This window comes from Ailuropoda melanoleuca, chromosome 4, assembly GCF_002007445.2.
Source record: "Ailuropoda melanoleuca isolate Jingjing chromosome 4, ASM200744v2, whole genome shotgun sequence".
Taxonomy (NCBI): domain Eukaryota; kingdom Metazoa; phylum Chordata; class Mammalia; order Carnivora; family Ursidae; genus Ailuropoda; species Ailuropoda melanoleuca.
The window spans coordinates 52,122,041-52,143,265 of record NC_048221.1 but is presented as its reverse complement, the minus strand read 5'-3'; the positions used below and the strand labels follow the sequence as shown (position 1 = coordinate 52,143,265).

The window sequence follows — 21,225 nt, the reverse complement described above, 5'->3', positions numbered from 1 at the left end:
GGTGCTCTGTGTAACCTTAGACAATTTCATTTAACCTTTTTGATCCTTCAGAATCAGGATAATAGTCTCAGAGTTGTTGGGAGGATTAAATGATATGGTATGTAAAGAACTGATACTTATTATGTACATGTTGAAATGTAAAGAGCTAAATACTATTATACATAATATTGTATGTTCTTAATAGTGTTGTACACACTGAAATGTAAAGAACTCCATAGCTATTAGCTAGTATCATTATTATCTTTGTTGCTGCTTATTTGGTACAGAATATTTAGAAATTTTAGAAATATTTGGTGTGTAATCTTGTTACCTAGCGAGTTTTGGCACATGGCAAAGTAGAGCAAACTAATGTTGTTGTTCAGATACGGGCTTTGTTAAATATGTGTATTTTTCATGGATGCTTGTTTTTGGTTCTGATTTATATCTTACACATAGCTGTTGTTTCCTTAATAATTTACATAAATTTTAGATTCTGTAACTACCATCCATTGGTTTTTGAAGTCTTGGTTGAGTAACTCCTGTGGGTCAGGTGTGTCCTACTAAGTTTTGGGAGAACAAAGAACAAAGAAGGCATGCACTCTATCCTTAAGGAGCTTATAGGTAGGAGGGAAGCAGACATGTAAATAAGTGTAATACAAGGTGGGAAGTGCTGTTAATATATATTTAAATAATATGATTATGAAGAAGAGTAGGGAGTAGTAAATGCTTTATGATTAGGGAACAAAGAAGGGGGGACATTATGAGGGAGAATTTCAGATGCCTTGCCTAAAGAACATTATGGACCCAAAGCCTCAATAGAGGCATACAAAATTCTACTGAGGGGCTGCCCTCCAAGAAAGACTTTTGGAAACCAACTTTGTACATTTTAAGGTTTTCCTACGTACAAGGACTGCAATCTCTGAAACCATCCAGAAGAGACTTTTTTTTTTTTTAAGTTGCAAGATTGTAAATGAGTGTAATCTTTGTTGTATATGCTTTGGAGAAGGATTTAAATTGGGAAGGAATCTACAGTAAGTTCAGTGAAATAGTTAACACCACACTCTCATTTGGTATTTTCTTTGAAAGCCAAAAAGAACATCATCTCAGCAGACAGGAAACAGAAGGCCTCATGGCAACAAAGATCATTATAAGAAGTGATAAGTGAGAAAGTAGAGGAAGGGCTATTTTTAGAGAGAGATGAAATTCAATAATTAATTTAGTAAATAAGACTATATAGCGTAAGAACCATGGGTCTATACCTTCCATGCCTTAAAAATGGCTTATTATTGGGGTGCCTGAGTGGCTCAGTTGGTTAAGTGCCTGACTCTTGGTTTCCACTCAGATCATGATCTCAGGGTTGTGAAATTGAGCCCCACATTGGACTCCACACTGGGCATGTAGCCTTCTTGGGATTCTCTCTCCCCCTGTACCCCCTCTAAAGAAAATGGTGTATTGCTTAAAGTCAACCATGTTAACCCAATCAGCATTGGAGAATGGTCTCAGATTGCTGTCAGTGTATCCATTAAAGTAGATATCTTCACAGTAAATTTGAATGATAAAGTCACAAAATAACTAAATGAAACTGAGAAAAGAATGAAAATTTAATATATGGAGGTTTTTGAGTACACATAGCAATGAGACATGAAAACGGGAAGACTTACATGAAGTAGGAGAGATGACTATTTCTAAATGTAATATAAGGTAGAATTACACACAGTGAGAATTCATTGGGAGGGCTAAGAAAGACTTTAGGACTAGATGGATCCTTTAAAAAAGTGATCAAGGGTACGAAGATGTATTTTGTATGGGTTATTGCATTTGCAGAAATCGATGTAAAGTGGTCTAGGGATTCTGGGCTTTCAAAGTTAGTGGTCCACATTAAACAGTACTTTAAAATTTTTTTTTAAATTAAAGTAATCACTACATCCCATGTGGGGCTCAAATTCACAACCCTGAGATCAGGAGTTGCCTGCTCCTCCGACTGAGCCAGCCAGGAACCCCAAAATGTACATTTTTATAATGTGTGTGTACCTGAATCAAAGATTCCTCAAAATAGTACTTATCTGTACTATGTGTGATATATTCTTTTCTGTCTTATTTTTGAAGAAAGCTGGTCATAACTCACCAAAATGATTTCCTGACAACTAATGGAACATACCACATAGTTTGAAAAAGTAGTCAGTTACACTCTAGGAAAGAAAGAGACTTGAGTTTTTGAAGTCTCTTCTCTGAAGAATCTGGCTGTTAAGGTCCTGATTCTTGGGGTGCCTGGCTGGCTCAGTAGAGCATGTGACTCTTGATCTAGGGGTTGTGGGTTTGAGCCCCATGTTGGGTGTAGAGATTACTTAAAAATAAAAAGTCTTAAAAAAAAAAAGGTACTGATTCTGTCCCTTTTTGAAACCATGTTGGTGCTATTTTAGTTATACCACAAAAAGGACTCAGGCTGTTTCACCAAACAAGTGTTTAAGATCAGGGAACTTTTGTGATAAAAAAGCTACATTAGGTGAAGAGAGTTACCTAAAAAAAAATTGTTTTTTTTAATCATTGGACAGAAATGAACTTTTAAAATTAGATTCCATATAAACTCTGTTACCAAAGTTATCTTCAAACAGTGTACTTAATCCTCTTTTAAACAATATACTTTTATGTAAGAGTTGAAAAATTTGCATAAATACCAAGAAATACTTTTTAATTTCTTTTTTTTGATGTTTTACTTTTGACACTACACAACATGTATAGTCCTTTATTTACTTATTTTTTTTAAGTCTGTTTGTTTTAGAGGGAGAGGGAGAATCTCCACAGACTCCCTGCTGAGTGAGGAGCCTGACGTGGGGCTTGATCCCACGACCCTGAGACCATGACCTGAACCAAAATCAGGAGTTAGATGCTCAACTGACTAAGCCACCTAGGAGCGCTTATGATCCTTTGAAGTATTTTAAAAGTTTATTGCTGACAGATAACATGACATTGGCTTCATTCTGACATTATGGAAAATAATTCACCATTTTAGAAGTGAAACCCAGTAGTTCTTTTTCCCTTAAATGTAAAAGTATATAAAATACTCCCTATTTAAAACTTAAAAGTTTTCTTTTTAAAAAGCTTTCTGAGGCAAAACAAAGTAGGATTTTTCATAACTTTTCATAGTGTTTTTCCTAGACAAAGAAGTCTAGTTAAATATTCTTTATTTAATCAAATTTATTTATTTATTTATTTAAGCTTTTATTTATTCAATAGAGATAGTGAGAGAGGGAACACAAGCATGGGGGAGTTGGAGAGGGAGAAGCAGGCTCCCCGTCGAGCAGGGAGCCTGACACAGGGCTCGATCCCAGGACCCCGAGATCATGACCTGAGCTGAAGACAGATGCTTAACAACTGATCCACCCAGGCACCCCAAATATTCTTTATTTTTAAAATTTTAAAATTTTTAATTGAAGTGTAATCGACATAGACTATATTAGTTTCAGGTGTATAGCACAGTGAATGGACATTTATTTTATTTTATTTTTTTTAAAGTTTTTATTTATTTATTTGACAGAGATAGAGACAGCCAGCGAGAGAGGGAACACAGGCAGGGGGAGTGGGAGAGGAAGAAGCAGGCTCACAGTGGAGGAGCCTGATGTGGGGCTCGATCCCATAACGCTGGGATCACGCCCTGAGCCAAAGGCAGACGCTCAACCGCTGTGCCACCCAGGCGCCCCAGTGAATGGACATTTATATACATTACAAAATGTTTACCATGGTAAATGTAGTTACCACCTGTCATCAAAGTTATTACAATATTATTGACTATATTCCCTAATGCTGTATTTTTCTTTCCTGTGACTTATTTATTTTATAACCGAGTTTTTACCTCTTAATGCCCTTCACCTATTTGGACCATTCTACCACTCTCCTCCCCTCTGGAAACTACCAGTTTTCTGTATATAGAATCTGTTTGTTTTTGTTTTGTTTTTTTTTTTTTAGATTCCACGTTTAAGTGAAATCATACAGTATGTGTCTTTCTCTGACTTATTTCATTTAACCTACTACCCTCTAGGTCCATCCATGCATCCATGTTGTCACAAATGGCAAGATCTCTCTTTTTTATGGCTGATATTCGTGGTGTGTGTGTGTGTGTGTGTGTGTGTGTGTGTGTGTATGCACGCACCACATCATCTTTATCCTTTCATCTGTCAGTGAACTCTTGGGTTGCTTCCATATCTTGGCTATTGTAAATAATGCTGCAGTGAACATAAGGGTGCATATATCTTTTCAAATTAGCATTTTTGTTTTCTTTGGGTAAATACCCAGAAGTGGAATTACTGGATCATGTAGATCATCATCTATTTTTACTTTTTTTAGGAACTTCCATACTGTTTCCGTAGTGCCTGCACCAGTTTACATTCCCACCAACAGTGCACAAGGGTTCTCTTCACAGTCTCACCAACACTTGTTATTTCATATATATATATATATATAGTTTCTTATATATACACTAGCCATTCTGACAGGTTTGAGGCGATAATCTCATTATGGTTGTGATTTGCATTTCTCTGAAAATTAGTGATGCTGAGCATCTTTTCATGTGTCCATTGGCTGGCTGTATGGTGGTTTTTTGTTTTTGCTTTTTTTTTTTTTTTTTTTNTTTTTTTTTTTTTTTTTTTTTTTTTTTTTTTTTTTAGAAATGGCTTCAGGTCCTCTGCCCATTTTTAAATCAGATTGTTTGGGTAGTTGTTTTTTTGGTGTTGAGTTCTGTGAGTTCTTTATATATGTTGAATATTGATCCCTTATTGGATATATTGTTTGCAAATATCTTCTCCTATTTAATAGGTTGCCTTTTCATTTTGTTGATAGTTTCCTTGGCTATGCAAGAACATTTTAGTTTGGTATGATCTCAGTTGTTTATTTTTGCTTTTGTTGCCCTTGCCTGAGGAGGAAGATCCAAAAAATATTGCTAAGACCAATGTCCAAGAATTTTCTGCCTATGTTTTCTTTTAGAAGTTTTATAGTTTCAGGGCTTATATTTAGGTCTTTAATCCAATTTGAGTTTTTGTGTGTATGTGTGCGTGTGGTAAAAGGAGGTTATTTCACTCTTCTGCATATAGCTGTCCAGTTTTCCCAGCACTACTTATTGAAGAAACTGTCTTTTCACTACTGTATATTCTTGTTTCCTTTGTTGTAGATTAATTGCCAGTGTAAGTGTGGGTTTATTTCTGGGCGTTCTGTTCCATTGAACTATGTATGTGTCTGTTTTTTTTTGTGCCAGTGCCATACTGTTTTGATTATTATAACTTTGTGGTATAGTTTGAAATCTAGGATTATGACGCTTCCAGCCTTTTCTTTCTCAAGATTGCTTTGGCTATTTGGAATCTTTGTGGTTTCATATAAATTGTAGGATTATTTGTTCTACTTCTGTGAAAAATACTGTTGGTATTTTTGCTAGGAATTGCACTGAATCTGTAGATTGCCTTGGGTAATAATGGGCATTTTAACAGTATTCTTCCAATCTATGAGCATGGTATATTTTTTCATCAATTAATTGTCTTCATTCTCTTTTTCAGTGTCTTAATAGTTTTCAGAGTACAGGTCTTTCACCCCCTTGATTAAATTTGCACCTAGGTATTTTATTCTTAAAATCTTTTTTTTTTTTTTTTTTAAAGATTTTATTTATTTATTCGACAGAGATAGAGACAACCAGCGAGAGAGGGAACACAAGCAGGGGGAGTGGGAGAGGAAGAAGCAGGCTCATAGCGGAGGAGCCTGATGTGGGGCTCGATCCCATAACGCCGGGATCACGCCCTGAGCTGAAGGCAGACGATCAACCGCTGTGCCACCCAGGCGCCCTAAAATCTTTTTTTTTTTTAAAGTTTTATTCATTTGAGAGAGTGAGAGCGTGCACACAAGCAGAAGAGAGGGAGAGAATCTCTGAGCATGGAGGGAATCTCTGAGCGTGGAGCCCGACACAGGGCTTGATCCCACAACCCTGAGACCATGACCTGAGCGAAAACCCAAAAGTCGGATGCCAACCGACTGAACCACCCAGGTGCACTGCTGGGTTTTTTATTCTTTTTAATGTGATTGTAAGTGGGACTATTTTTCTGATTTCTCTTTCTGCTAGCTTGTTATTAGTGTGTAGAACTGCGACAGATTTTTATATATTGATTTTGTATCCTGAAGCTTTACTGAATTCATTCTAAGTTTTTTTTGGTGGTCTTTTAGGGTTTTCTATATATAGTATCATGTCATTTGCAAATAGTGACAATTTTACTTCTTTCTTAGCAATTTGGATGCCTTTTATTTCTTGTCTGATTGCTGTGGCTAGGACTTGCAGTGCTATGTTGAATAAAAAGTGATAAGAGTGGACATCCTTATCTTGTTCCTGATCTTAGAAGAAAAACTTTAAGCTTTCTACCCATTGGGTATTATGTTAGCAGTCAGTGTCATATATGGCCTTTATTATGTTAAGGTATATTTCCTCTGTACCCACTTTATTGAGAGTTTTTTATTTTTAATCATGAATGGATGTTGAATTATTAAATGTCTTTTCTGCATCTATTGAAATGATCATATGATTTTTATTGTTGATTAATGTGGTGTATCAAATAGTTGCAGCTAATGAACCATCCTTGCCTCCCTGAAATAAATCCCACCTGATCATGGTGAATGATCCTTTTAATGTTGAATTTGGTTTGCTAATATTTTATCGAGTATTTTGTAGCCATGTTTATTGGGGATATTGGCCTGTAATTTTTTTTTGGTAGTGACTTTGGTTTGGTATCAGGGTATGCTGGCCTCATGGAATGAATTTGGAAGCATTCCTTTCTCTTCACTTTTTTGAAATAGTTTGAGAAGGATTAAGTCTTCTTTACATGTTTGGTGAATCTGGGACACCTGGGTGGTGCACTCAGTTGGGCATCTGACTCTTGGTTTCAGCTCAGGTTGTGATGACAGGGTTGTGAGATTGAGCCCTGCATCAGGCTCCGTGCTGAACACAGAGTCTTCTTTAGATTCTCTCTCCCTCTCCCACTCGTGTGCACATTATCTCTCTCAAATAAATAAATAAATCTTTTTAAAAAATTAAAAAAATAAATGGTAGAATTCACCTGTGAAAGCATTGGGTCGTGAACTTTTGCTTTTTTAAGGAGTTTTTTAAATTACTGATTTCATTACTAGAAATTGATCTTTCCAGATTTTCTGTTTCTTCCTGATTTGGTCTTCTAAGATTATATATTTCTAGGAATTTGTCCCATTTCTTCTAGGTTGTCAAATTTGTTGGTGTATAATTTTTCATAGTCTTTTATACATCTTTTCTATTTTTTTGGTCTCAGTTTATTTCTGCTCTTTATTATTTCCTTCCTTCTACTAACTTTGGACTTTGTTCTTCTTTTTCTAGTTTCTTTAGGTGTAAGGTTGGATTGTTTGTGATTTTTTCTGTTTCTTGAGGTAAGCCTGTATTGCTGTAAACATCCTTAGAACTGCTTTGGCTGTGTCCCATAGGTTTTGAGATCAAGCGTCGCAAGCTCCACCAACTGAGCTGGCCAGGTGCCCGTATGTCCCATAGATTTTGGATCATTGGGTTTCTGCTTTCATTTGTCTTATTTTTTTATTTCCTCTTTGATTTCTTTGTTGACTCATTAGTTGTTTAGTAGCCTGTTGTGTAGCCTCCACATGTTTGTGTTTTTTCCTGTAATCGATTTCTAATTTCATATCTTCGTGGTCAGAAAAAATGCTTGATAGGATTTCAGTCTTCTTAAATTTGTTGATACTTGCTGTATGGTCTAACATGTGATCTGTCCTGGAGAATGTTCCATGTGCACTTGAAAAGAATGCACACTTTGCTGTTTTTGCATGGGATTTTTTGTGTATATATATGTTAAGTCCATCTGGTAATGTGTCATTTAGAGTCACTGTTTCCTTACTGATTTTCGATCTGTATGACCTGTCATTGATGTTAATGGGTGTTAGTACCCTACTATTACTGTATTACTGTCAATTAATTTCCTTCCGTCCCTCCCTCTCTTCCATAAACTCTATGTCCAACATGGGACTTGAACTCACGACCCTGAGATCAAGAGTCACATGCTCTACTGACTGAGTTAGCCAGGTGTCCCTGTCAACTTCTTTCTTTATGCTTGTTAATATTTGCTTTATATATTTAGGTGCTTATGTTGGGTTCATAGATATTTATAATTGTTATATCTTCTTGTTGGATTGATCCCTTTATCATTAAGTAATGCCCTTGTTACAGTCTTTTGTTTTCAAGTCTATTTTGTCTGATACAAGTGTTGCTGCCCCATTTGTTTTTGTTTTTGTTTTTCATTTCCATTTGCACAAAGTACCCTTTTTTATCCATTCACTTCAGTCTGTATGTGTCTTTAGGTCTGAAGTGAGTCTTTAATAGGCATCATATAGTTGGGTTTTGTTTTTTTAATCCATTCATTCATTCACCCTGTCTTTTGATAGGAGTGTTTAGGTCATTTACATTTAAAGTAATTATTGTGGTATAGGTATATACTTATTGTCATTTTGTTAATTGTTTTCTTGTTGTTTTGTAGTTCTCTGTTCCTTTTTCCTTCTCTTTCTTTCCTTGTGATTTGGTGACTTTTTTAGTGTTATGCTTGAATTCCTTTCTCTTAATTTTTTTTTTTTTTAATCTATTACAGGTTTTTGGCTTGTGGTTACCATAAGGTTCATATATTATGTCCTATGTACATAGCAGCCTATTTTAAGTTGATGATCACTTAAGTTCATACATTCTAAAAACACTACATTTTTACTCCCTCCTTGTTTTTTTTTAAATTAATTTATTTGTGTGTGAAAGAGAACGAGGACGAGCAGGAAGAGCAAATGGAAAGGGGGAGAGAATCTCAAGCAGACTCCATGCTAACCACAGAGCCCAGCGTGGGGCTCAATCTCACAATCCTGGGATCAGGACAGAGCTGAAACCAAGAGTTGGATGCTTAACCAACTGTGCCACCCAGGCGCCCCCTCCCTCCATGTTTTATGTATATGATATCACATTTTACATTTTTTATTTTGTGTATCCCTTAACTAATTATTGTAAACATAATTGATTTTATTGTTTTTGTCTTGTAACCTTCATAGTAGCTTTATAAGTGATCTATTTTTACTATATGTTTGCTTTTCTTTCTTTCTTTTTTTTTCCCCCGACAGAGAGAGGGAGCACAAGCAGGGGGAATAGGAGAGGGAGAAGCAGGTTCCCCACTGAGCAGGGAGCTGATGCGGGGCTCGATCCCAGGACTCTGGGATCATGACCTGAGCCAAAGGCAGACACTTCACCGACTGAGCCACCCAGGCGCCCCTGTATGTTTGCTTTTAGCAGTGAAACTTTATTTCTTTCATTATTTTCTTACCAGCCTATTCTTTTCCACTTAAAGAAGTCCCTTTAACATTTCTTGTAATGCTGGTTTAGTGGTGGTGTACTCTTAACTTTTGTTTGTCTAGGAAACTCTTCAGTTGTGAATGATAACTTTGCTGGGTTGAGTATGTCTGTAGGTTTTTTTTCTTTCAGTGCTGTGACTATATCATGCCACTCTCTCTGGACTGCAGAGTTTCTGCTGAACGGTCAGCTCATAACCTTATGGGGTATGAGCTTTCCTCTTGTATGTAACTAGTTGCTTTTCTCTTGCTGCTTTTAAGATTCTGTGTTTATCATTAATCTTTAACATTTTAATAATAATGTATCTTTGTGTGGACTCTTTGGGTTTATCTTGTTTGGGGCTCTTTTTGCTTCCTGTACCTGGATGTTTATTCCCTTTCCCAGGATAGGGAAGTTTTTGTTGTCGTTGTTTTTAATGTAGGCTCCACACCCAGCGTGGAACCCAGTGTAGGGCTTGAACTCACAACCCTGAGATTGAGACCTGAGCCAAGATCAAGAGTCAGATGCTTAACCAAGCCACCCAGGCACTCCTAGGATAGGGAAGTTTTTAGCTGTTATTTCTTCTAATAAATTTTCTGTCCCCCTCTCTCTTTTCTCCCCTGGAACCCCTATAATGCTACTATTATTACAGCTGACGTTGTTTCAGAGTTCTCGCTCTTTTTTTTTTTTTTCCTGTTTGCAAGAGGTGCACTTTGTTTTTTTAAGATTTTATTTATTTGACAGAGAGAGGGAGAGAGCAAGCACAAGCAGGGAAAGTGGCAGGCAGGGGAGAAGCAGGCTCTGTGCCGAGCAAGGACGCTGACGTGGGGCTCAGTCCCGGGACCCTGGGATCATGACCTGGGTTGAAGGCAGATGCCTAGCCAACTGAGCCACCCAGGCACCCCGTTTCAGAGTTCTCTTAAGCTATCTTCATTTAAGAAAATTTTTTTCCATTTTTGCTATTCAGTTTGGTGATCCCACTACACTGTCTCCCAGATTAGTGATCTGTACTTTTGCATCCTCTAATCTGCTGTTGATTTCCTCTAGTGTATTTTTCATTTCAGTTATTGTATTCTCCAGCTCTGATTGGTTCCTTTTATATTTTCTCTTTGTGGAAGTTCTCACTGAGTTCATCCACTCTTTTCTCAAGTCTGGTGAGTATCTTTATAACCATTACTTTGCTTATTTCTGTTTCATTTAGTTCTTTTTTTCTGAGGTTTTGTTTTATTTTTTCATTTGGAACATATTCTTCCATCTCCTCGCTTTGTCTGACTCTGTTTCTATGTATTAGATAGGTCACCTGTATCTCTAGTCTTCAAAGTAGTGGCTTTAAGTAGAAGGTGACGTGTGGATCCTAGTAGCTGAGCAGAACCAGGTGTTTCATGGGTGTCTCCTGTGTGGCCCTCCTGTTATGACTGGGCCTTGACTGCTCTAGGCATCTTAATGGTTGGTGCTAGTCCCCAGCTCATCTGGCTGCAGTGACTGGGTGTAACTACTGTGGGTGCCCTGGTTGGCAGGACTGGCCCCGGCACAGCTGGCTGTTGTGGGCATGCTGGTGGGAGGGGCACCAGTCCTGTCTGGGGCTGCCTACTGGGTGTGGTGGGGCAGTAATTGTTTTAGGGGATTGCTGGTCTCTATTGAGGGTGTCCACTGGGTGTGGTGGGGTGGGAGCAGCTTTGGAGGGTCACCTGCTACAGTGGTGGGCAGGTGAGTGGTGTAGTAAGGTAGAAGGAGAGTGTCAGAATTGGTTCCCACCAATTAGGCTGAAGGAGGGCAAAAAAAAAAAAAACGATGCCCATCAACTCTTCCTTTCCTGGAGAAAGTTCCTACAGATTTTGCCCCATTAGCACACACCCTAAAAGTAGTTAATAAATCTCCTTCATGTATAATTCAGGTGCTTTTCAAACTGCTGCCTTTGTGCTGGGTCTTGGAGTGACTGATACAGTGCACTGGCCATTTAAGAACAGTCTTAGTTTTCTGTAGCCCTCTGGCTCTCCTGGAGTTAAGCCCTGCTGATTTTCAAAGCTAGGTGTTGTGGGGGCTTGTCTTCCTGGTGAGGGTCTGGGGCAGGGGTTGCCTTATGTAGTGCTAGATTAGTTTGCTTCCCTGGGAAGTCCTATGTGTCTGTGATATCCCTCCTGCTTGTGAGTTACCACACTGGGGGTTTCAAAGGTTCTCAGCTGTCTCAGCCCCTCTTCACCTTCTCAATATAGTCCTTTAAAAAACATCTTTAACTATGAAAATACTGTTTTGCCGGGCTTTGGGTTGTTTATGGAGTGAGTTGCACTTTATGTAGTTGCAGCCTTGATGCGTCTGTAGGAGCAGGTGAGCTCAGTACCCTCCTACTCCACTGTCTTCCCAAGCTTTCCTGGATAAATATTCTTTAAATTAGACCTTTAGCCAGTGTGTTGGGGTAGCATCCTTCCCTGGGAAGTCTTATTTTTGTAAACTAGTCTTGCTTTAAATTGTTTCCAGTTTGGTTTTATGGCTTTGGCTCTGAAGTAGTTTATTGATATTACAAATAATGCTGCAGTAAGTATTCCTTAGTAGTGCTGGGTATTTCTGTAGCGCTGGCTGTTGTATTACCCCTGTCGGGTAGATTGTCAAATGGTATAGAAATTCAAATATTTAAATGCCTGTGATGGATATTTTCATTTTCAGTCTTAAATTTTATAAATCTGATATTAAAAATAGTATTTTGCTTTTCAGAACTTGCATTTCTCTGCTATATGTGTGTATACACACACACACACACACATACACATACACACATATACACATGNGATATTAAAAATAGTATTTTGCTTTTCAGAACTTGCATTTCTCTGCTATATGTGTGTATACACACACACACATACACATACACACATATACACATGTGCTTTTTTTTTTTTTAAAAGATTTTTTATTTATTTGACAGAGATAGAGACAGCCAGCGAGAGAGGGGAACACAAGCAGGGGGAGTGGGAGAGGAAGAAGCAGGCTCATAGCAGAAGAGCCTGATGTGGGGCTCGATCCCAGACCGCTGGGATCACGCCCTGAGCTGAAGGCAGACGCTTAACCGCTGTGCCACCCAGGCGCCCCCTTTTTTTTTTTTTAAGATTTTATTTATTTATTTGACAGAGATAGAGACAGCCAGCGAGAGAGGGAACACAAGGGGAGTGGGAGAGGAAGAAGCAGGCTCACAGCAGAGGAGCCTGATGTGGGGCTCGATCCCATAACGCCAGGATCACGCCCTGAGCCGAAGGCAGACGCTTAACTGCTGTGCCACCCAGGTGCCCCTACACATGTGCTTCTATTCTGTGAATTTAATTCCCTGGTTTTTTCTGTGGCATTGTTCATGTTTTTGTTAATTTTCAGGAGTTCTTTGTATGTTAGGAATAGTAATCCTTTATAGAAAGAGAGAGAGATACACCTTTTTAAAAATGATTGCTTTCTTCCAACATAGTGAATTTCTCCATTCATGAGAGAATGCATTTATTTTGAAACTTTTCTTTGGAACCGAGAAAGACTTCACATTTAGAATTTCATTTCTACTTTGGGCTGTCTACTTTTAGTATGTTTCTAGGTATGTTTTGTGAGTATATATGTGTTTTTTAGCTGAGATTTGGTCAACAGACCAGAAGGAGAGATCAAAATATTAGAAGCTAGGTTTACATTTATGTTACATTTATATTTGAGAGTAGTAGCAATGGGGTTTCTGAATGTCTCCAGTTAAGACAAGTGTGTTGATGCTGAATGGCTGTTAGAAGCTGACTTTTTCTTGTTTTCAGATGTGTGCCCTTTAGTAATTAAGAATACCTTAGAATAGAACTTCCTGTCATGAACAGGTTAGTGGTGTATCCATCATCCCTGGGGCAGCTGGTAGGGCCCTTGGTCTTCCTAACCTGTCTGCTGACCTCAGCATGCCTTACAAACACGATTCATCATTTTGTATGAGTGATGTGAAAAAGGTTGGGAAACACTGACTTAACGTGCTTCTTAGCCTAGTAAGTGGTCTTAACAAACCCATAAAGAAAAAGAAAAATAACAAATGATAGTCTAAAACTTGAGAATTTAAGTGAGCTTGCTTTTATTTTGTCACTTTTAATAAATAGTTATTGTAGTATGTTCTATACTAAGTGCCTTTGAGACTTAGAATTCATCATAAAAGATGTATGTTCTTGGAGTTAGGCCACATTTAAGTTTTGTAAGTGGGTTCTTTAGCTAATAATTTATGGTACAGTCTCTCCACCCCTCCCCCCAATTAAATACAGTATGCTGTGTACTGCAGTGTGTCATTTGCTGAATGGTAGATATTTTTTAAAGGTATTCTGCTGAATGGAGATTTAACTAATGTTTACTAGTTCTGACAGGTCTGTTTAAAAAAATTATGCTGTATAAATCAATTAATCCAATCTTTTAAAAAGGCAGGATGGTGGGGGGCACCTGGGTGGGTTAGTCGGTGAGCACCTGGCTCTTGATATCAGCTCAGGTCATGATCTTAGGGTCCTGGAAATTGAGCCCTATGTCTGGCTCCCCGCTCTGTGGGGAGTCTACTTGAGGATTCTCTCCCTCTCCCTCTGCTCACTCACGCTGTCTCTCTAAATCTTTGAAAAAATTACATATGTTTGCAACATTATTCTGGTTTCTAACTTAATTCATTTAATGTTTTGAGTGCCTTCAGGTTCTAAGTACTGTATTAAGGACTAAGAATCAGTAGTGAACAGGATTTGGCAGGGTCCTGCCTTTGTGGAGTAGAAGGAGGGTGGAGGGTACTAAACCTGAATCTGTGCTAACTAAATCTGAACAATTTAACTGGGAAGTAAGTGCCATGAAGAAAATAAGGCAGGGTTACTTAATAGCAGTAGGGAGGAAGGTCTCTTGGCTGGGGTGGCTAGGGAAAGCATCTCTAAAGTGATCTGTTAGATGAAGGCCTTAATAATGTGAAAAGGCCTGCTTGTTTGTTTTGAAGGTGTCAGCCTTCCAGGTGGAGGGAACAAGAAGTTCAAAAGTCCTGAGACTTGACATGTTTGTTCAGGAAGGAGTTTGACTTATATTTTGAGTCTAAAATTGGGGAGAGTTGCATCTTTAAGATTGCTCTGGTTGCTCTGTATTTCTAGATCAAGGGAGCCACATCATTTCAGGCTAGTGAGATGCTCAGGTGAACCCTCTTTCCTCATGTTTTTCTCTCATCTAGTTCTAAACTTCTTCATCTCTTCCTTTTTTAGTTGGGAAAAAAGATGTAGGGAAAAGAGGATCTGTGGGTGCCTCTAAAAAGTGACCTTATGGTAATGAAGGGATAGAATTAGGAGTGTGAAGGGGCTGAGGTTTACGTGCTAGAGGTGGAAGGCAGTGTGCCATGGCCCTGCCACTTGAAGGCTGTGATATCTTGTCCTGCCTCTCCTCCTTACACAAATAAAATAGGCTTTATAGAAGTTTATAGTTGTAGTAGTAAAACACAAAAAAAACGAAAAGTAGATAAGATATAGAAAGTAAAAATTCCTCACAATCCGGCTGAAACAATCAGTTAATACTTCATTATTCTAGATTTTCTCACCTCTTTATGATTCTGGATTTTCTCCATTTTTTGTTTTGTCTTGGATAACTTTTTTCCATCTGCACATACAGATTACATTTACCACATAGATACTAACATTTGTTTAGTTCCCTATTAGGTATTTGGTCTCCCAATTTTTAAGTATATGAACAGCACTATAGCAAAGATGCTTGTACATATATCTTTTCTCTTTTTTTAAGTTTTTATTTAAATTCCTGTCAGTTAACGTACAGTGTAGCATTAGTTTCAGGTGTACAATGTAATGATTCAGCACGTACATACATCAGCCGGTGCTCATGACAAGAGCACTCCTTAATCCCCATCACCTGTTGAACCCATCCCCCAAACCACCTCCCCTCTGGTAGCCATCAGTTTGTTCTTTGTAGTTAAGGATCTGTGTCTTGGCTTGCCCCCCCCTTTTTCTTCTCTATGCTTATTTGTATATATCTTTATACACTTGCCTTATACTTCTGTAGGATAAATTCCTAGAGTGCAATTGAATTACTACTAGGTCAGTCTTTAAATTTTTTCAGCTGTAAAATGGGGATGTAAGTCCTACCTAGAATATTTCTCTAAGGATTAGGTTGGATAATACTAGTGGTATGTATGCAGTATATTCTTCCTCATAATAATAGGCACCTAGTAGATGGTAGTTAAGGGAAGAAGGTGTGAGAAGGATGGGAATCCCTGTCCACATCACCATTTTCTAGAGAAGGAGATAAACCTCACTTCTTCATGATTGCCGATTCCTAGTCAATGCCAGGGCAAGGTGTGTACTAACTGCACAGTGTCTGACTTTATTGTCGTTGTGTGACTGTGGACTTCTTTTACAGTTTTCTTGTTGCCCACTTAGAACATTTGGTTATTTTTGGTTAGGTGACTCTCTGCTTCCTCCTGGTTGTAAGTTCATTTTTGTACCAAAACTGAACTGTTAATGTTATGGTGGAAAGTTCATGAACTTTAAATTTGAACATCCATAGAATCTGGTTATTTTACCTATCATTTGGGTATTTGGGGGCAAGTGTGATTTTTTTCTGTGCCTCATTTGTTTAAAAGGTAGATGGAGGATGGGATTTAAAGTCTTTGAGGTTCTTATACACATTGAGATCATTTATGTATCAAGTGTCTAATACATATCCTAGAAATACAGATTTCCTTCCTTTAAGGCAGAAAATTATGGCTTACAGTTCTTTTTTTTTTTTTTTCACTTCTCATGGTACTTACATGTTACTGATACCCAAGGGTAGTCACTTGCACTTAATATACAATAACTAAAGAAGAAGAGAAATGTAATTTTAAAACTATTAGAAGTCAGGAGACCTGGGCCCATGGTCCAAGCTGGCTTTTAACTGGTGGTATAACCCTTGATGAGTCTTTTGATTTCCAGTCCCAATTTTGCTCATTTTTCAGTTGTCTCCAAAATATTTTATGGAAATACACTAATATAGAATTTTCCAATTTACTTAAGCAGAGGGTGTCACTTAAGAGAAAGTCCACATACTGTTTTCTCATTACTGTATCTATTGTGTTGTTGAGTTACTTGCTTTTGTTCTAGAATTAAGTTGTGTTTTTTTTTTTTTTAAATCTTGATCAGGTTTAAGTATTGTGTAAGCTGCATCAATGGAGCACATACAGGGGGCCTGGAAGACGATCAGCAACGGTTTTGGATTCAAAGACACAGTGTTTGACGGCCCCAGCTGCATCTCCCCTACAATAGTTCAGCCGTTTGGCTTTCAGCGTCGGGCATCAGATGATGGCAAACTTACGGACTCGTCTAAGACAAGCAACACTATCCGTGTTTTCTTGCCAAACAAGCAAAGAACAGTGGTATGAAAATGTTCCTCTCAAAAAATTTCGCAGTCCATCTGCCTGTGAAAGGCATTTTGGATAATTTTACTCACCTTGTAGATGGGCAAAATCTTCACTGTCACTTAGCATATTTATTAATTGGCTTTCCATTTGCAGATTTTATTCCTTTATATTGCTGTGTTCCTTCTACACCCTCTACTTTCCTCCCACTCCTTGGCCTGTCTTTTATTATTACTCTTGCCTGGAATGTCTTCTGTCCTGCCACTGCATTCAAACAAATAGTATGCTTTTATGGGTGTTTTCTTGAAAAGACTTTTCTTTTGAAAAGCTCCCTCAGACCTTTCCATCTAATTTTGTGTATGTATTATGGATATTAAAATGCTCACTAAATTTTTTGGACATTATAGTCAAGTATATGGAAGAAAATAAAATTACCTAGAAAAAATTATTTTGGTAAATTTTGTAGGCCCCACGCAAAGCTGGAGGTAGCTTAGAAAGCACAGTAACTTAGAAACTGCCACTCGGTTTTCTGACATAGAATCCCAACTTTTCCAAGAAATTACTGCTCAAAATGGTGAAAAACCCACCTGGTTAAATCAGGAGAGTGAAGTTGTGCTAATTTTGCTTGGTGGGACATTTTGAGAAAACCTTAGTTCAAAACCACGTCTCCCCGTGTTCCACCCCCCATTCTTTGAGTAAAATCAGGGCATTGTGTTTTTTCTGTGTACCTAGGTGAGACAAAGTTCCAAGGTTGGGAAGTCCAGTCCAGAATTTTCTGTTTGTTTCTAACAGTTCCACTCTCCTCTCCCCAGTTGACTAATACATTCCATTGTACTTCTTTTGTGACCTTCAGGAGCCTCCCAGTTAGAGTGTTGTACATTTATGTACGTTTTGAACTGAAGGCAAAATTCAAAAGCTATTTAAAGTTTGAGTAAATTTATTTTCGTTCCCCTTACTAAAAATAAAAGTTTAATGGCTGGCAAAATAAATAGTAATAACCTCCTTGTATTTCAGCAGTGGCCTTTCATTTGCAAGGTGATTTTTACCTATTATTACTCATCAGTTTTCTTTCTAACATTAAATGGAGAGCCCAGATGCGCAGTGTGAAGGAAATGGGAAGCTGAAGACCAGCTGAAGACCGTATAGTACTGCTTCAGGGTGTCACTGTGCTTGTCTGCCCTGTTCTCCTCTACTTCCAGATTGCCTGAAGACTGGGAAACTTTGTTTGGCATAATGATTAAGTGTATGGACCTTTAAGACAACCAGGCCCCAATTTAAATCTCTGTATTGCCTTTTATTAGCTCTATCATCTAGACAAGTTACATGATATTTCGAGCCTCTGTTTCCTGACCTTAATGAAATGAGGCTCATGCTGAGTACAGTAGCTAGTTTATAAGAAAATGGTAGCTGTGATTATTTGAGTTTTTTCTACATCTGTGTAGCCCTTGACAGCTTTCAGTTGAGCACAACTAGTGGTTGGGAACCAGTGACTGGAAGCCTGACTTCTCGTACAGCTTATGAGAAGGGTCTAGGGGAGAAAGTTGCTCCTATTTCTTTGGCAGAGGGGGATCATCACTGTCTGGAAGAACCGTCTTCTTTCAGCAGGCACCCATCTTTAGGGGACCATTGGAAGAAGGAGTCACTTGCTGGCCCCACAATGAGTCAGCGGTTTCTAGTCATCCCCAGGTTGCTTCACTGCTTGGAAGCCAGAATGACTCTCATAATCACTTAGTGGGCTCCAGAAATTAGTCAGACTTAACTAATTTCAACATGTATCCATGGGGAGTTGTAGAGAAGAGAATGACCGAAAGGATTACATATATGATTTAAATAATTGTAGAAGTATAATTGGTAGTTGATTGGGGGGAAAAAAAAAACCACCTTGTCATTTATTTGTATGTGTGTCTCTTTGCCACTGCCTGTTTATTGGATGGGTGCTTAGACCACAGCTGAGGACCATTAGTTTACCATTAGAATTACCTGACACGGGTTAAAATACATATTCCTAGGCTTCATTCAAGATCAAGTGAATCAGAATCCTTGGATGTGTTGGAGTGGGTAAGCTGGGAATCTGTATTTTCAAAAGCTCCTTGCATGAGTCTAATGCCAGGTCACATTTGGGAACCCCACTGGATTAGAGACTACTTAAAGAACTGACCAGCTCTTAGAAAGAGTCTGTGTCTTTCATATATTTATTTTTAAGATTTTATTTATTAGAGCGAGCATGAGCGGGGGCGAAGGTACAGATGGAGAAGCAGACTCTCTGCTGGGCAGGGAGCCTGACGCGGGACTCGATCCCAGGACCCTGGGGTCATGACCTGAACCGAAGGCAGACGCTTAACCAAGCCACTCAGGCGCCTGAGTGTGTGACTTTTAATGAAGATTAATGATAGAGCACAGATAGCACTTTATATTTTTCAGGGCCACATTACACAGTATTTGATGTACGTAATGATTCTGTTAGTGTGTGTGTGTATTACTCTTCATTGTCCTCATTCTTGGTGTCTTATCTTCATAGTTCAGATCAGTATATCTCACTTTCACTTAGTTTTGTTTCTGAAAAGCTGGAAGTTAGTGGCTCTTTCCCCCCTTGTGCACTCAGTCTCTCTCTCTGAAAAATAAAAACAAAATATATAGGGCTTTTATCAAAACTCATAGGGTCTTAGTTGAAATTTTTATATAGCTGCCATTACTAGCACCCAGAGTACTCACACTTCTACTAGGCCTCTGAGTGCCTGCCTAGCATTTGAGGATTGGGTATAGGAGAATGTGGAGGGACATACACTAAGGCAACCTGGTATGGTGTGCACATTTATTTAAATTCATGGTGTGTGTCCTTGTAGCAGGACAGAAGCTCTTTTTCCTCTCCTTGCTTTCCCTTACAGGTGTGAAGTGTGTATGAAAAGGAATTTTTCTTAGGAAGATAAACCATTTTGTTGAAAACAGGTTGAAATACAAATTTTGACCGGAAAACCTCTTGTTTGCTTATGGATGAGATTGGTTTATTTTCCTTTCTGGTGGATGTTCATGTATGCATGTACGTTTCACTGAGTTAAACAAATTAGAACTGTGTAAAGGGAAGTTTGATCATTTTATCTCTGCCACTCTCCTGATGTTAATAGCTAGAGGTACATCTTTTCACGCTCATGCAACATATATAAACATATATGGGTTTCCCACCCTTTGAATAATCTGAGTCTTTGTATATACAAATACTCTTTGTATTTTCCCACAATTAACATATTGTGGACACTTCTCCCTCTAGGTCATTATAAATAATATAGTAATGGCATAATGTGACATATACAGGTATTCTAGGCTTTATTCAAGCACTCACCTATTGCTGGACATTCCACCTATTTCCTGCGTGTGTATGTATTTACCATTACAAACATTGCTATCATTAATCTACATATATCCTTATAAACTGGTGCATTTATTTCTGTGCTCACTGAGGGATGTGCAGTCTTTGTTGGTTCTGAAGATGGTCTTTTGTTTATAGGTCAATGTGCGAAATGGAATGAGCTTGCACGATTGCCTTATGAAAGCACTCAAGGTGAGGGGCCTACAGCCGGAATGCTGTGCTGTGTTCAGACTTCTCCATGAGCATAAAGGGTAAGAACTCAAAAGTCAGCTTCTTTTGCATACTAGTAAGGAGCTGATGGCTTCAAATAATAACAGTTCCCATTTTTTTAAAAAGTGTACTAGCTTCCTATAGAATATTATGTATTTATATGCTCTTGTTCATAGACAACTCAGAAAAATAAAGTGCCAAGAACTCGAAATTATTGCTTGAACATTGCATTGAGAAAAGAATACATATTAGGTGTTGATAGTATTCCATGGATGGAAACAGTGGTGTCAGGTGATGTGTTTCTTGAGAGCAAAAAATTTTGTGTTTTGTGGAATGCAGTGGACAGAATGCGTACTCAGAAAATGTTTGCATTATTATTTATAGTTAAAGAGTCTTATCCTCAAGAGATTAACTCTTTTGTAATTTATTCATTCATTTTTTAAAAAAGTTTTATTAAAGTAATCGCTACACACTCAGTGTGGGGCCTCGAACTCAGGACCCTGAGATCTAGAGTTATATGCTCTTCTTACTGAGCCAACCAGGTGCCGCTCATTCTTTCGTTTTTATACAGTTAATCTTTACAGTTAATCTGCAGTTCAGCAGACATAGGACTAAAAGTGCAGGAGAATTTCTGCTTCAAGGAAGATCCATAGTTAATTTCATTTCTGATGGTGGTGGCAAGATAGAGGCATCCCATCAAAAGGCTAGGAGTGATAACCCAAAGCTTCCATGATTATCCATTGTCCATTACTATCCACCCCCAATTTGGGGGAAGTAATCTTTACTTTCTTCTTGGAAAATGCTGGTTCTGTTACTGATCTTTAGCTTACATCTTTTCTGTTTCAAGGAGTTCCCCATTTTGAGAGAATAGCCTAGGGAATGAATCAACTCAAAAGGGCCATCATAAATTCCATTATGCTGTTCCTCTCAGCTTAGAGGGCAGTTTGTTGACATGCAGATCTCTGA

The 21,225-nt window shown here is 38.3% G+C and overlaps 1 protein-coding gene across 4 annotated transcripts in view; it reads left to right on the top strand.

Moving 5' to 3' along the window:
- RAF1 (Raf-1 proto-oncogene, serine/threonine kinase) overlaps positions 1 to 21,225 on the top strand; it is a 78,910-nt gene that overhangs the window by 35,031 nt on the left and 22,654 nt on the right. For 3 of the 4 annotated variants that reach the window (XM_019801842.2, XM_011227520.3, XM_019801843.2), the window contains 2 exons: positions 16,471 to 16,703; positions 20,188 to 20,300. In XM_019801842.2, the coding sequence (XP_019657401.1) occupies positions 16,497 to 16,703; positions 20,188 to 20,300 (320 nt within the window). In that variant the 5' untranslated portion in view covers positions 16,471 to 16,496. Of the gene's footprint in view, positions 1 to 16,470; positions 16,704 to 20,187; positions 20,301 to 21,225 lie in introns of those variants that run through there. The other variant, XM_034658799.1, reaches the window with a different exon arrangement.